This window comes from Microcaecilia unicolor, chromosome 3 (genome assembly GCF_901765095.1).
Source record: "Microcaecilia unicolor chromosome 3, aMicUni1.1, whole genome shotgun sequence".
NCBI classification, from domain to species: domain Eukaryota; kingdom Metazoa; phylum Chordata; class Amphibia; order Gymnophiona; family Siphonopidae; genus Microcaecilia; species Microcaecilia unicolor.
This window is the reverse complement of record NC_044033.1, coordinates 214,114,024-214,129,337: the sequence shown is the minus strand read 5'-3', so window position 1 is coordinate 214,129,337 and position 15,314 is coordinate 214,114,024. Positions and strand designations below refer to the sequence as shown.

General features: G+C 44.7%; 1 protein-coding gene across 3 annotated transcripts in view; it reads left to right on the top strand.

Annotated features, from left to right (window-relative positions):
* The first annotated feature begins 1,586 nt into the window (after positions 1-1,586).
* SPACA4 (sperm acrosome associated 4) overlaps positions 1,587-15,314 on the top strand; it is a 101,188-nt gene continuing 87,460 nt past the window's right edge. For 2 of the 3 annotated variants that reach the window (XR_003941523.1, XM_030197443.1), the window contains exon 1: positions 1,587-1,776. Coding sequence is in view for 2 of the 3 variants with exons in the window: in XM_030197443.1 (XP_030053303.1) it covers positions 1,725-1,776 (52 nt within the window). In the remaining variant the exon portion in view is untranslated. The remainder of the gene's footprint in view (positions 1,777-15,314) is intronic. The other variant, XM_030197445.1, reaches the window with a different exon arrangement.

Sequence of the window (15,314 nt, the reverse complement as noted above, 5' to 3'; positions counted from 1 at the left end):
TCTCCCCTCAGCTGTCTCTTCTCCAAGCTGAAGAGCCTTAACCTCTTTAGCTGTTCCATGAGAGTCCTTCCATCTTTTTTTTATCATTTGGTTGCCTTTCTTTGTATCTTTTCTAATTCCACTATATCCTTTTTTAGATAGAGATGAATTCTATAAATTGCACCTATAAAATCAGCACAGAACCCCCCCCCCCCCCCCCCCCCCCCCCGCTTAAGCACTATTCTATAAGCCAGGCCTAAAGTTAGGCATGGTTTAAAGAACAGTGTTTAAACAAAGGGGTCACATGCAAATTTAGGCACTCCATTTGCACCAGTGAAAACATAGTGCAAATACCCTGCCTAAATATATGTGTGGAACTCCCTTTTTCTATAATTGTGTATGCAACTAAATCCATGCCTATGCTCCACCCCAAAATGCCCATGGCCCTCACACTTCTGTGCTCCTTTTTCCATGTTAGTTGATTTCAAAAGTCAATTATTGGCACTCATTGACTCATTATTCAAATTAATTTGCGCGCAATTGTGGCAACTTTATAGAATTATGAGGGATAGTGATCAGAACTGCATACAATACTCAAGGTGCAGGTGCACCATGGAGTGATACAGAGGCACGATGTGATACCCGCCAGCGAGTCTTCTCAAGAGTAGCCCCCACACTCTGGAATTTATTCCAGAGGGGCTACGTATACTCCAACGACCTCTACTTCAGGAAGCAGGTGAAAGCCTGGCTCTTCTCCCAAGCCTTTAATACATAAGGTGAGTGACTATACACTCATTCTGCACCTGGACTAGCTTGCTACACACACTGTAACTTAGACCATTCATTATATCTTGTTTAATTGTACAAAGAACTTGCCTTCAGTTTACCACCACCCCCCCCCCCCCCCCCCCCCCGTCAGTTTATCCCAATTGCCTGCATACAGCTCCGTGAAGATCTGTTCTTCAGCTGTCCATGCTGTATTCATGCTTTACATGTATCAGTCAGAGGGGTCTTTACTCATTAACCCTTCAGGCCTCTCTTCTGATTACCATCCAATCCTGCCCCTCCTCGCAATCATTTTTGAAAGGCAAACCCCAGGGCAGAAAAGCGTGCTGTCACTCCTAAATAGAGGATTGGAAACAGGTGCGTTATACAAGTTTAATCTTTTGATAGGAGGTCAGAGAAGAGGTGGGTCAATGCAACAGTTCTTCCCAATATTTAGTATTTTTGGACAATGAAGTTATTTGGGGGGGGGGGGGTCTTTTACTAAAACGCGCTCACATTTCTTGCACGCACTGAAATTGGGCGCTCGCTAAACGTTAGACGCCCATAGGAATGCATTGGCGTCTCTAACATTTAGCGCGCTCCTATTTTTAGCACGCACTAAAAACATGAGTGCACCTTAGTAAAAGACCCCCCCCCCTATTGGTCAGATTTTCTTATTATAAACACTTAGGGTTTGCTGTCCTGTCTCTCCCCATCACCCTCCCTCATGATTATCCCAAAAAATGAGGTGGAGTAGTTTTGGGGAGGCTCTTTAGAAATCCAGACAAGCTTCCCAGGATCCGAGGTAATGGCTGGGTGTATATATAATTACCTGGAAAGGAGAGGAGAAGTTTCTTTGCAGAAGACCTCACAGCATCCCTCGGACGGACGAAGAGGCAGTGTGGAAGCAGAGCTTGAAAGTACCAGACTGACCATCTAGGGGATTTTTTCTGGGAAGAGATCAGCTTGAAATAAAAAGCATGAACAAGCTTATCCTGTGGGGTTTGGTCGCTCTCCTGTGCATTCATTTTGGTAAGAAAAACCAACAAACCTGTTTCCAAAATTTATACCACTTTTAGGTTAAAAGGAAAAACATATTTTGTTTCTTATGAGATGGTAAAGAAAAAAAATGCCATCTCCCCAAACAACAAAAAAACTTCTGAATCTCGTTTAAAGGAAGGTTATGGAAGGTTTTTTTGGGGGTTATTTTAATGGGAGATAGATTCGTCCATTTTTGAGGACTGAAAGTCTTCTGTTTCTCTCTGGGAAGGTAGATTATTTTCTTGAAAGCTTGTCATTTATTTAAACTATAAACTATTTATATTGTGTCACCTTGTGGCTGAAGCTGGTGGCTCCCTGAAGGAATGAGTGACAAATACAGACATTTCAGTGTTCCTCATGCATCAAAAGGTGTGGCCTGGATTTAAATATTATGAAAAGCAGTTTGGGGATTTCCGTATTGTTCCAGAATTTCATGTATTGATTTCCTTACACAGCTAGAAAGGGAACTTAGGGTCGATTTATAAACATAAAGGATGGGCCATAAGCATTGAAGGATACTGGATCTAGTCTTGGAGATAAATATGTTTTTAAAAAGTAGGAAAACCATATAGGGGAAGATTCTATATATGGTTCTTTATACTCCCTCCCAAATCTTTGTGTACCACCAACCCACAATTTGGAGGGACAAAAGACCACAAGGCTGTGTCTTGTGAAAGCAATCAGTTACTTTATTTCCCCTACATACCAAATGCAATACAATCAGTAAATGCTTTTGGGAGAGAGAGACACTGCTGCATAGAAATGCTGTCTGCGTCCAACATCTCCAGGAAATACAATCACTTATATATTCTCATTAAGGTAACAAGTTATGCACGCGTAATATGACAATAATTGAACTTACTGGATATGGTAATTCTGTGGTTAATACTTATTGGATATCTCTATATATAAAAGGTACCACCAACGTTCTAAATGAAGCCTCCAGCCGGAAGTGTGAAGGGGGAGAGATATCCGGTTTCCCCATGAGTGTCTGTTCCGCCCTCGCTCTCTCTGTACACAAACAGTGAAGGAAAACACAGCAAAGCACGGAATCAAATCGCTCTCTCTGTAACAGTGAAGGACTCAGAGGGGGGAGGGGAGAGAGGGCAGAAGCCCTCACTATCTCTGTAACACAAACACAGCACAGCAGGAAACTTAACACTGAAGGACTCGACTCCGAGGGGGGAGGGGACAGAGAGCAGAGGGGACACACAGCACAGGGGAAGGGAGAGAGGGCAGAGAGCAGGGACACACACACTCCCACATGCACACAGAAGAAAACCTTGCTAGCCCCCTTTTCATTTGCATCAGAAACGGGGCTTTTTTACTAGTAGGGTAATAATGTGGTTAGTGCTCACTGAAAATGCTGATAGTGAGATTATTTATTTATTTATTTATCTATTTATTTATTTATTTGTTACATTTGTGTCCCACATTTTCCCACCTATTTGCAGGCTCAATGTGGCTTACATAGTACCGCAGAGGCATTCGCCAGTCCGGTAAAGAAACAAATACAGGTGGTATTATGGTTGAGTAAGGAACATGTGTTTCAATTACAATGGGAATCAAGGAGAGGAAAGATTATTTAGTGTCCAGTACAAACTTTGGTTATGTTGTGTTGCAGAGTGCAGGCATTTATGTTGGGTCGGCGGGGTATGCCTTTTTGAACAGGTAGGACTTTAATAATTTCCTGAAGTTTAGATGGTTGAAGGTTGTCTTCACAACATTTGGCAGTGCGTTCCATAATTGTGTGCTTGTATAGGAGAAGCTTGACGCATAGGTTGTTTTGTATTTAATTTTTTTGCAGTTTGGATAGTGGAGGTTTAGGTATGTTCGCGATGATCTGGTTATGTTTCTGAGTGGTAGGTCTATTAGTTCTGTCATATATCCTGGTACTTGGCCATAGATAATTTTGTGAACCAGGGTGCAGATTTTGAAAGTAATACGTTCTTTGATTGGCAGCCAATGCAGTTTTTCACGGAGGGGCTTGGCACTGTCGAATCGTGATTTGCCAAATATTAGTCTGGCTGCTGTATTCTGAGCGGTCTAGAGTTTCTTTGTAAGTTGTTCTTTGCATCCAGTGTAACTTCCGTTGCAATAGTCTACGTGACTTAGCACCATTGATTGTATTAAGCTACGAAATATTTCCCTCAGGAAGAAAGGTTTTAAGCGTTTAAGTTTCCACATCGAGTGGAACATTTTCTTTGTTGTAGGGTTCACTTGGCTTTCAAGAGCGAGGTGCGGTCGATTGTCACGCCGAGTATTTTCAAGCTGTTTGAAATAGGGAGGGTGTGTTCTGGGGTGATTAAGGTTGTTGGTTTGTAGGCATTGTGTTCAGATGAGAGGATGAGACAATGTGTTTTTTTCAGTACTCAGTTTCAATTGAAAGTAGTTTGCCCATGAATCCATAGTATTCAAGCCGAGTTTAATTTCGTTGTTGATTTCTGTTAGATCATGTCTGAAGGGAATGTAAATTGTGACATCATCTGCGTAGATGAACGGGTTGAGGCCTTGCTTTGATAATGCCCTGGCTAGTGGGATCATCATTATGTTGAAGAGTATTGGTGATAGTGGTGATCCTTGAGGTACTCAGCAGTCTGCTTTCAAAGGTGGTGATATGTTTGATTTTGATTTTACTTGGTATGTTCTGGTGGTTAGGAAACCTTTGATCCAGTTGAGTATGTTTCCTCCAATTCCGAAATAGTCTAGGAGTCTCAGTAGTGTTTTGTGGTACCATGTAGAATGCGCTCGACATGTCAAATTGTAGGTGAAATATACTTTTACCTATGGCTATTTCCTGCTTGAATTTGGCCAGGAGAGTGACTAGCACAGCTTCGGTGCTATGAAGGGGGCGGAAACCCAATTGTGATTCGTGGAGTATTGAGAACTTGTCCAAGTAGTCGGTAATCTGTTTGGTCACCATGCTCTTCATCAATTTAATTGCTAGTGGTATAGATGCAACTGGGTGGTAGTTGGTAATTTCGGTTGCTGTTTTCTTGGTATCTTTTGGGATTGGGGTGAGTAGGATGTTGCTGTGTTCCTCAGGGAAAAGACCTTGTTGGAGCATATAGTTAAGGTGGGATGTGAGCTCTGTTGTGAAGCGGTCAGGGGCGGATTTTAGTAGGTAGCTGGGGCAGGTATCCAGTTTGCAATGGGTGCTGGAGAACCTTTTGATTGCCTGGGTTACTGTTTCGACGGTGAGCGTGAAGTTTGACCAGGTTCGGTTGGCTGGGTATTCTCCAGGATTTGGGTCCAGATTACTGATGAAGTTTTTGGTGTTAGCATTGTTCTGAGGTAGCGTTTTACGTAGGTTGTTAATTTTTTCATTGAAGTAATTAGCGAGTTTAGCTATTCTCAGAAGGCCTTATCCTGCACAGTTGTTTTCCAAAGGAACTACTTCGTTCTCCATATTGAACATCTGTTTCCTTTATCTTGCAAAACTTGTCTGCAAAGCTTATTAGCACCCTCGCCCCTTCCTCATTTCTTGTCTGCATAAGGGGTGTCTGCTTAGATCAGCAACAGATCATGAGGCTTTGAATCACACAGAAGTCAAACAAGAGTCCCAGCAGACTTTTAATCTGTCAGCTTTTCTATTGTCTCTGGTTCTGTGCTCTTTCAGTTCTTAGGCCTCTCAGGCCTAAACCATGGTTCATGGCAGTGCCCATAATATACAGGTGCCTATAAAATCAGTGCCAAAATTGTTGCCGACTAAGCGTATTCTCTAAGCGGTGCCTAGATTTAGGCGCCAATTATAGAAAGCACTTAGTTGGTATTTCAGCGCCTAAATCTATGCACCATTTACACCAATGAAAATGTGGCATAAATCCCAGTGTGTAGATTTAGGCGCACTGGGCCATATTGTATAACTAGGCACATACATTTCAGAACGCCCATAAAACACCCATTTCCTCGCCCATAACCATGTTACTTTTTACCTACGCACATTAGAAGTTCGGTGCACATCGTTACAGAATATGCTTAGCGAGTTGTGCGCCTAAATTCTAATCAGTGCTAATTAGAGCTTATTATTGCTTGTTAAGTACTGTTATCAGTGTTCATTTGCTTGTTAACAGGAGTGGCCTAGTGGTTAGAGCACAGGTCTTGCAGTCCACAGGTTGCCGGTTCAAATCCCACTGCTGCTCCTTGTGATCTTGGGCAAGTCACTTAACCCTCCATTGCCTTAGGTACAAACTTAGATTGTGAGTCCTCCTTGGACTCACCTTGAGCTACTAGTGAAAAAGGTGTGAGCAAAATATAAATACATTGTTGTAGAATCCAATTTCATCACATATCTCTAGTGCACTATATAGAATCCAGGGTGGGATAGTACCTAGATTAGAATCAGCTAATTTTAATACAAGCAGCTAAGTGATGCATTAAAAAGATGGGATATATTGGTGTGATACCTGCAGAGGGCAGGGCATCACTACTGAGAATCTGATAATCAGTGATCTGTGTTGTATTCATTCTTTACATGTTGATACCTGCATGGGGCTTTGGTAGAGTTCTGCTCTTCAGCGGTCCATGCTGTATTCATGCTTTATATGTATCAGTGTGATGCCTGCATGGGGCTTTGGTGGGGATTTACTCTTCAGCTGTCCATGCTGTATTCATGCTTTATATGTATCAGTGTGATGCCTGCATGGGGCTTTGGTAGGGATCTGCTCTTCAGCTGTCCATGCTGTATTCATGCTTTATATGTATCAGTGTGATGCCTGCATGGGGCTTTGGTGGGATCTGCTTTTCAGCTGTCCATGCTGTATTCATACTTTATGTGTATCAGTGTGATGCCCACATACAGCTCTGGTGAAGAACTGTTCTTCAGCCATCCTTGCTGTACTCATGCTTTACATGAATGGATGCAATGCCTTGATGGGGATCTGATGAAGATCTTCCCATCCTGTTAACTCCGTTTCATAAGGACAAGAACAGCTAAACAGAAAGAGCTCCCCAAACACTACAACACCTCCTTAGAGGAAGATGTAGAAATCAGAAGAGATGGAATATGGGATTTCGGATTTAGTAACATTTTTAGTAACAGCTCAAGGGCAGTTACATTCAAGTACAGTACAGATTTCCCTCTTCCCAGAGGACTTATAGTCCACAGGCGTAATATTCAACCAGTGACAATCAGCATTTTTTTGATACACTGGCTGGATTGTGGCTGAATTTTGAGTGCCGAACTCCTATCCGGGTAATGACATTGAATATTCAGGCAGTTGGTGGCCTTCTGGGAGTCACCCGGGTGCTATCAATATTCAACAGTTCCTAAGGAGTGGAGGAGTAGCCTGGTGGTTAGGTGCAGTGGGTTGGGGGACTGGGTTTGATTCCTGCTGCTGCCTAACAATTGGGGCAGTGGGTTGAAATCTTTGGGAAACTGGGGGTCTGATTCCCACCACAGCTCCTTGTGACCCTGGGCAAGTCACTTAACCCTCCATTGCCCAGGGAGTAGCCATTGGCTAGTGCTTTGGGGTTGGGGAACTGCTTAGGTATAGGTGGTCTATAAGTTGTGAAAATAACTATCTGAATATCAGCAGTGCAAGGGTAACTCCTGACTCGGACTGCATGCAAATCTCTCTCATGAATATTCATTGTGGATATCCTGAAAACCTGACTGGCTGGGGTGCCACCAGGTTTGGGATCCACTAATTTATAGGGAGACAGAGAACTGGAAGGTGTCTTTAAGTAGAAATCAAAGTATGACGGCTCCCTATGGTAAAAGATTCTTATGTGGGGAGCCGGGTGGCAGGTAATGGGTTCCATAGGGATTATTCTTCTTTTCTGTGTGGATGTTAGCTTTCCTGTGGCGATTGTAATTCTTTTCTTCTTTGCTTTAATGTTATTTTTACTGTGAAACGCTTTGATCTGTTTGCCAGCAAAAGCGTTATGTCAGGTACAAATAAATAAAATAAAAATAAAGAACATTAAAAGAATAGAAAATGTAGAATAAAAACGCAAATAGATTCTAAATTATAAAAATACAAAATTAAATTTAAAAAAATACAAAATAAATTAAAACAAGAATGTCTATATTCAGATCTTTCTATGAAAATTCAGGTGTAAATGCTATCAGTACTAATCTATTCTCGAAAAGCTTTGCTAAACAATCAAGACTTTTAAGCATTTTTAATATTGTAACATACAAGGTACAACCCGGGTGACCTTGGAGCAAGTCCAAACACCCTTGGATGGAGGAAACTGAGGAACCTCCCTAAGAAACTGAATTAAATGTGGGAGGACAGGGTTCCCTCCCAAAATTCAGAGAGTGCTCAGAAGGGTGTGGGGTTATTTCTAGCATGGCAGAAACTCTCATGAAACAAGCCCAGCTCAGGCATGTGTGTAAATCTAGTAATCCTGGGTGAGTCCCTTGATATGCCTCAACTCTAATCTCTGGCTGGGTCGCTGACGTCTATTTTCTACAAATGTGTCCCGCATATGACAAGATAGATTAGGATGGTCTGGAGGGGACTTCGACAGCAACTCCAGTAGTCAGAACATAAGCCAGGCAGACTTCTGTGGTCTTTGTCCCAAAAAGGGCACAGAAAGACCAGGATCAAGTATTTTATACTACATTCATTGTCAGTTTAATCATGAATTGATAATGAGCTTGGCTGTTGGGCAGACTGGATGGCCCGTTCAGGTCTTTACCTGCCATCATCTACTATGTTACTATGTTTAAATGTAGGCTATTGCATTTCCAACCACCCACTGCCACTTCCATCTCTCTGGCCCTCAGAGGCCAATGAGTTTGATTCCTTCCTGCCCATGGGCTGACGATGCCTCCTGCCTCCCTCTAGGCTGATAAATTAGCCCAGTACCCAGAAACATCCTGTACTTCTCTGGAAACTCAGTAATTGATACAAATTTGGCCTTTTTTTAAAGTAGTCATCCCTTACAAAGCCGACCAAGGAATCAGGCAAGATGGCCACAGCCGCTGTCATTACAATGGCAGTGAAAGTATGAGAGTCCAGCGCTTAGCTGGACATTTGTAGTGGACTCAGGGCAAAACCAAATGCCTCATGGTTCCCATCACCCTCCTTGGAGGTAGAGCTCTGTGCCAGTGGTGTGCTGGAGCCGGCTCTCACCAGCCGTTGTTATCTTTTCCAAAATTTTGCGACCCAGTTGTTAAAACGGGGACCCAGCTCTGCCTGCAGTGATTGCAGCAGACTCTCTCCAGCCAGCCCCAGGTCCTTCCCTCTGCTGCAACTTCTGTTGCAGGTCGGAAAGACCCAGTAGAAGGAAAGAGTTAGAGCAGATGGAGGGAGCCGGATGTGTTGTACCTCCATCTGCAGCTTTACTCTGGGAGAAACCACAGGAGGGAAGGAAGGGAGGAAACAGAAAGTGAGAGGTAAGAAGAGAGAGAGAATCAGACAAGGATAGAGAAGAAGTCAGCATGAGTTCCCTGATTCGTTTCCCCCCCCCCCCCCATGATGGGTTTTGTGTGTGCAGCGGTCCTCTTAAGTGCATGGGAGTGTCTCCCCTTTGCTTGTCTGGTTTTACAGCTCTGAATGGAGCCCAGGATGGGAGGGCAAGCAGCTGATGCAAAAGGAGGCAGCCTGTGGGAGTGGAGCAGCAGGGAGTCCTACCAGACTGCAGAAAGGGCAAAGGTGTTTACTGTTTACAGATCCAGCTGGGCTGCTGGTTAAGCAAGGCATAGTGCCCCCCATGGGTGCACGGAGCCGCCTATAATATGGCGCCGTGCACCGATGGGCATACCAACCGAGCCAGCGGGGTGCACGCAAGGCGTGACGGGCATGTTCCCGCCGCCCAATGGGCACCCCGCTGAAAAAGGGGGAAGAGCGACAGGGGCTTAAAAGCCCCTGGGAGGAGCCCGGATGGCCTCTTCAGGCGCCCGGGCACCAGCATATTAGGGAACATTTCTAATGGCTATCCTGGGGGGGGGGGGGGGGGGAAGGGTGGTCAGTGGCACTCTGATGATGCAAGCCCATCTCCAGAAATTATGGCCCTAGAAATCTGTCTGGCTCCCTCCAATATAGGAAAATAGCAAGACAGGTGGGGCTCCCTCTTTCTTGGTGCAAGAGAGATGTGCAGGGAAAGTTTGTCCCAAATAGGATTGGGGCTCTGTGGAAAATTTCCCTTCCGATTTGCTTCCCACAAGTGCCTGTTGTTTCCTGCTCTCACTGTCTTCTATTTCTTTTGATGTCTATTTTACATATTAGGATCTGTGAGGCCAGGATTGAACTGCTGTAGAAAGAAAATGCCTATGTTGAAGTTTTAGGTGTTTGAAGGGCTAGTGGTTAAAGATAGCTGGCAAATGTTTTATTGATCACATGTAATATATGCATATTTAGCAGTCTTTAAAAGAAGAGGTGCCCGTGTTCATAAAGTGTGCCAAGGTTTGTGCATTTATGTTGAAGTGTCAGATTTTGTCAGATTCTGTGAGGAAAAGATGATGGAGATTAATGTGTACCTGTGTAGGCGTGTTATGGTTTCTCTCACCCCAAAAAGGAACATCTCAGTTGGTGTATCAGGAGCTGTTCCATTTTGGGGTGACAGAATTGGGGTGTCTGTATTGGACAAGGATGCAAGGGGTTGAGTGGTTGAGGATGGAGCATGGTATCAGGATTTGTGTGGCTGAATCTGTATATCAAGATTTTTGTTGTGTTGGGGTGTAAACCAGTGGTGTGCTGGAGCCGGTTGTTAAATTTTTTAAGATCTTGCGAGACGGTTGTTCTGCACAGTGAGCTGGCTCCAGTAAACGAGGTAAGCATGGCAGGAGGGCGCCACAAGCCATGCTTACCCCGCTTACCTCACCTCCCACAGCCCTCGTTTGCCTGCGCCCGGCCTGCGCCACCCCGGGGGTTTTAAATTTTTTTATTACATCCGTCGAAGCGGCTGCGTCATTGAAAGCCCTGCCCATCTCTAGACTTCCCTTCGTGAGTTCGATTGGAACCTGGGATCATTTAATTTTTTTTCCTGGAGAGAGTAATGCATTGCCCCCCCCCCCCCCCCAGGCTCTCTCCCCAGCTATAGCCAGCTCTGCAATTTGGGGGGGGGGGCGCAGAGGTAGATGAGGGGCGCATAGGTGGACAGGGGTGTGCAGAGGTGGACCGGGAGAGAGCCTGTTGTTAAACATTTACCAGCACACCACTGTCTGTAACCCTTTGTTGCCTGGTGAGTATCAGGGCAAGTTTTGTAAGTATAGGATGGACTGGTTTTCTGAGGTCAGGACTGGGAGTAGCAAAAGCCGGGAGGCTGGTTAGTACTTCAGTCCACCTACTCAGCATACTTCTCTTAGCCAATAAAACAGTCCAGGCCAAAATGTATGTTCTGAACCAAAAAAGGTTTACTTAATTTGGGTATTCAGGCAAAATGGGATATATACTTCAGAGCAAATATTTATACGAAATGTATCTCAATAAGCCAGTCAACTTAAAGGCTGTTGTTCTAAACCAACTGTTTACTCTTATCAAGTCTCTTTCAGAAAATCAATAACAGTGTGCGATTTCCCATAGATACTCGCACTCCTAACTTTCACCCTTAAGTAGTGAGAAAACGTGATGACCTGTAGAAGTTGGATTCAAGGGTGGTGGCTTGGCAGGAGAGCATCTCTTTCCTTTTCCATCCCCCGGTCACATGGCCCAGCATCTCCTCTTCCCCTCCCTATTTCCCCCCCCCCCCCCCCCCTCCACGGGGTCCAGCGCCTCATCTCCATTTTGCTTCTCTGGTCCTGCGGCTATCATCATAGAGGGACATTTTCGATATGACGTCTAAGTCCGACTTTGGACGTTTTGCAAAAAAACATCCAAAATCTGAATAGGAAAGAATGTCATTTTCAAAAAAGAAAAACGTGTATTTTTTGTTTTCGAAAAAACAATGTTTTCTCATTTGGACATTTTGTTTTTTCTTGGTCCATTTTTGAGAAAAAAAACATCCAAGTGCAAAACGCACAAAATCAAGCCATTGGGATGTAGAAGGAGCCAGAATTTTTAGTAGACTGGTCCCCCTGACATCCCAGGAAAGCAATAGGTCACCCTAGGGGGTGCTGCAGTGGACTTCATAAAATACTCCCAGGTACACATCTCACTGTTGCTCCCTTATCTTATCTGCTGAGCCCCCAAAATCCACTACTGAACATGTCCAAGACCGAGCTTATTGTTTTCCACCAAAACCCACTTCTCCTCTTCCTCCACTCTCTATTTCAGTTGATGGCACCCTCATCCTCCCCGTTTCATCTGCCCGCAACCTCGGAGTCATCTTCGACTCCTCCCTCTCCTTCTCTGCACATATCCAGCAGATAGCCAAGACCTGTCGCTTCTTTCTCTTTAACATCAGCAAAATTCGCCCTTTCCTCTATGAGCACACCACCCGAACTCTCGTCCACTCTCTCATTACCTCTCACCTTGACTACTGCAACCTACTCCTTACTGGCCTCCCACTTAGCCATCTATCCCCCCTTCAATCTGTTCAGAACTCTGCTGCACGTCTTATATTCCGCCTGAACCAATATACTCATATCACCCCTCTTCTCAGGTCACTTCACTGGCTTCCAATCAGATACCGCATACAGTTCAAGCTTCTCCTTTTTACCTATAAATGCACTCAGTCTGCAGCCCCTCATTACCTCTCTACCCTCATTTCCCCTTACGTTCCCGCTCGTAACCTCCGCTCACAGGACAAATCCCTCCTTTCAGTACCCTTCTCCACCACGGCCAACTCCAGGCTCCGCTCATTCTGCCTCGCCTCAACCTATGCTTGGAATAAACTTCCTGAGCCCTTAGGCCAAGCCCCCTCCCTACCCATCTTCAAATCCTTGCTCAAAGCCCACCTCTTCAATGTTGCTTTCGGCACCTAACCTTTATACCTTTCAGGAAATCTAGACAGCCCCTATTTGACTGACTGTACATTTGTCCTTTAGATTGTAAGCTCCTTTGAGCAGGGACTGTCCTTCTATGTTAAATTGTACAGCGCTGCGTAACCCTAGTAGCGCTTTAGAAATGTCAAGTAGTAGTAGTAGTAGTAGTACCCCCAACTGTACACCACTATCATAGCCCTTACAGGTGAAGGGGGCACCTAAATGTGGGTACAATGGGTTTCTGGTGAGTGTTGGAGGGCTCACAGTTTTGTCTACAAGTAGGGGGAGGTGGGAGCCTGGGTCCACCTGTCTGCAGTGCACTGCACCCACCACTAGACTACTCCAGGGACCTGCATGCTGTTCCAATGGACCTGAGTATAACATCTAAGGCTGGCAAGTAATGTTTTTCATCACATTTTTGGGTGGTGGAAGTGGGTTAGTGACCACTGTGGGAATAAGGGGAGGTCATCCAGTGGTCATCTGGGTATTCAGGGTACCTTTTTGTGCCTTATTCGTTATAAAAACAGGTCTAGCTCAAAACGTCTAAGTTTTAGTCCTGGGCGTTTTTGTTTTGTTCCATTATGGCTGAAAAACATCTAAGTCTTAGGAACGCCCAAGTCCCGGTCTGAACACGCCCGTGACACACCCCCTTGAGATTTAGACACACTTCTGACGGACTTCATAGAAAAACGTCTAAAAATAGGTTTTGAAAATACGGATTTGGATGTTTTTGTGTGAAAATTAAACCTGAAATTAAACATGACCAAAACCGAGCTTCTCATTTTTCACCCCAAACCCACCTCCCTGCTCCCCCCGTTTTCTATTTCTGTTGATGGCTCTCTCATTCTCCCTGTCTCTTCAGCTCATAAACTTGGGGTCATCTTTGACTCCTCTCTCTCTTTCTCTACTCATATCCAGCAGATCGCCAAGACCTGTCGTTTCTTTCTTTACAACATCCGTAAAATCCGCCCTTTTCTTTCCGAGCACTCTACCAGAACCCTCATCCACACCCTTGTCACCTCTCGTTTAGACTACTGCAATCTGCTTCTTGCTGGCCTCCCACTTAGTCACCTCTCCCTTCTCCAGTCGGTTCAAAACTCTGCTGCCCGTCTCGTCTTCCGCCAGAGTCGCTTTACTCATACTACCCCTCTCAGGTCGCTTCACTGGCTCCCTATCCGTTTTCGCATCCTGTTCAAACTTCTTCTACTAACCTATAAATGTACTCACTCTGCTGCTCCCCAGTATCTCTCCACACTCGTCCTTCCCTACACCCCTTCCCGTGCACTCCGCTCCATGGATAAATCCTTCTTATCTGTTCCCTTCTCCACTACTGCCAACTCCAGACTTTGCGCCTTCTGTCTCGCTGCACCCTACACCTGGAAAAGACTTTCTGAGCCCCTACGTCTTGCCCCATCCTTGACCATCTTTAAATCTAGATTGAAAGCCCACCTCTTTAACATTGCTTTTGACTTGTAACCTCTTGTAACCACTCGCTTCCACCTACCCTCCTCGCCTCTTTCCTCTACACATTAATTGATTTGCTTGTTTTATTTTTGTCTATTAGATTGTAAGCTCTTTGAGCAGGGATTGTCTTTCTTCTATGTTTGTGCAGCGCTGCGTAAGCTTTGTATCGCTATAAAAATGCTAAATAGTAGTAGTAGTAGTAGTAGTAAAAACGTCCACATGCTGCTTTATGCCACTGCACCAGGATGGATGGAGGGGGCAGGGGAGAGATGCAGCACAGAGGACCTTTGCTGCATATGAATGAATGCAGGGGAGGGAGCATAATTGGTGCACACGGGGACACACACTACATTCCTCTCACTCACACAGACACACATTCTGTCTCTCAATCACACACACTCTCTCTCTCTCTCTCTCTCACTCTCTCACACATACTCTCTCCCAAGAGTTCCCTTAAAAACATAATTACCATTAGAGGACAACCTTGCTAGCGCCCGTTTCATTGCTTTCAGAAACGGGCCTTTTTTACTAGTTAACAAATAAAATGGAAAATAAGGTGATGCCTTTTAATTGGACTTACTTGCTACATTTTTAACTAGTTTTCAGAGGCCACTTCAGGCACAGGCAGCTCCTTGTGACTCTGGGCAAGTCACTTAACCCTCCATTGCCCCATGTAAGCCTCATTGAGCCTGCCATGAGTGGGAAAGCGCGAGGTACAAATGTAACAAAACAAAAAAAAAACCTCCTTCCTTAAGTCAGGTCAAGCATACGATAACAACACTATACTGTCCAGACCTGAAGGAGGTGGTTTTGGCCTCCGACAGCTCATCAAAAACTGTATTGTGCAAAAAAAGTTGTCACCTTATTTTCCATTTTATCTTTTATTCATGGATTAACATAGCTTCTACATTACTTTATTCTAAATTAAAAATAAAATTATTTTTTCTACATTTGGCCAATTAATTTTTCCTAATTGTGGTAGCCCTGTCTCTCTCTCTCTCTCTCTCTCTCTTTTCCCCCCTCCCGCACCGTTTGCCATGACCATGTTTTTTCTCTTCCCCCCCCCCATGCAGCATTGCCCCCATTTCTCTCTTTCTCTCCCTCCTCCTATGTAGTATTTCCACTCCCTGCTGTCTCTCCAGCCCATTCATCATTGCCTGTCTCTCTCCCCCATCTCCTATTCACTATTAGCCTGTCCCTCGCTCTCTCTCTCTCTTTCTTCCCCCCCCCCCCATCCAGTCTTTCTTTC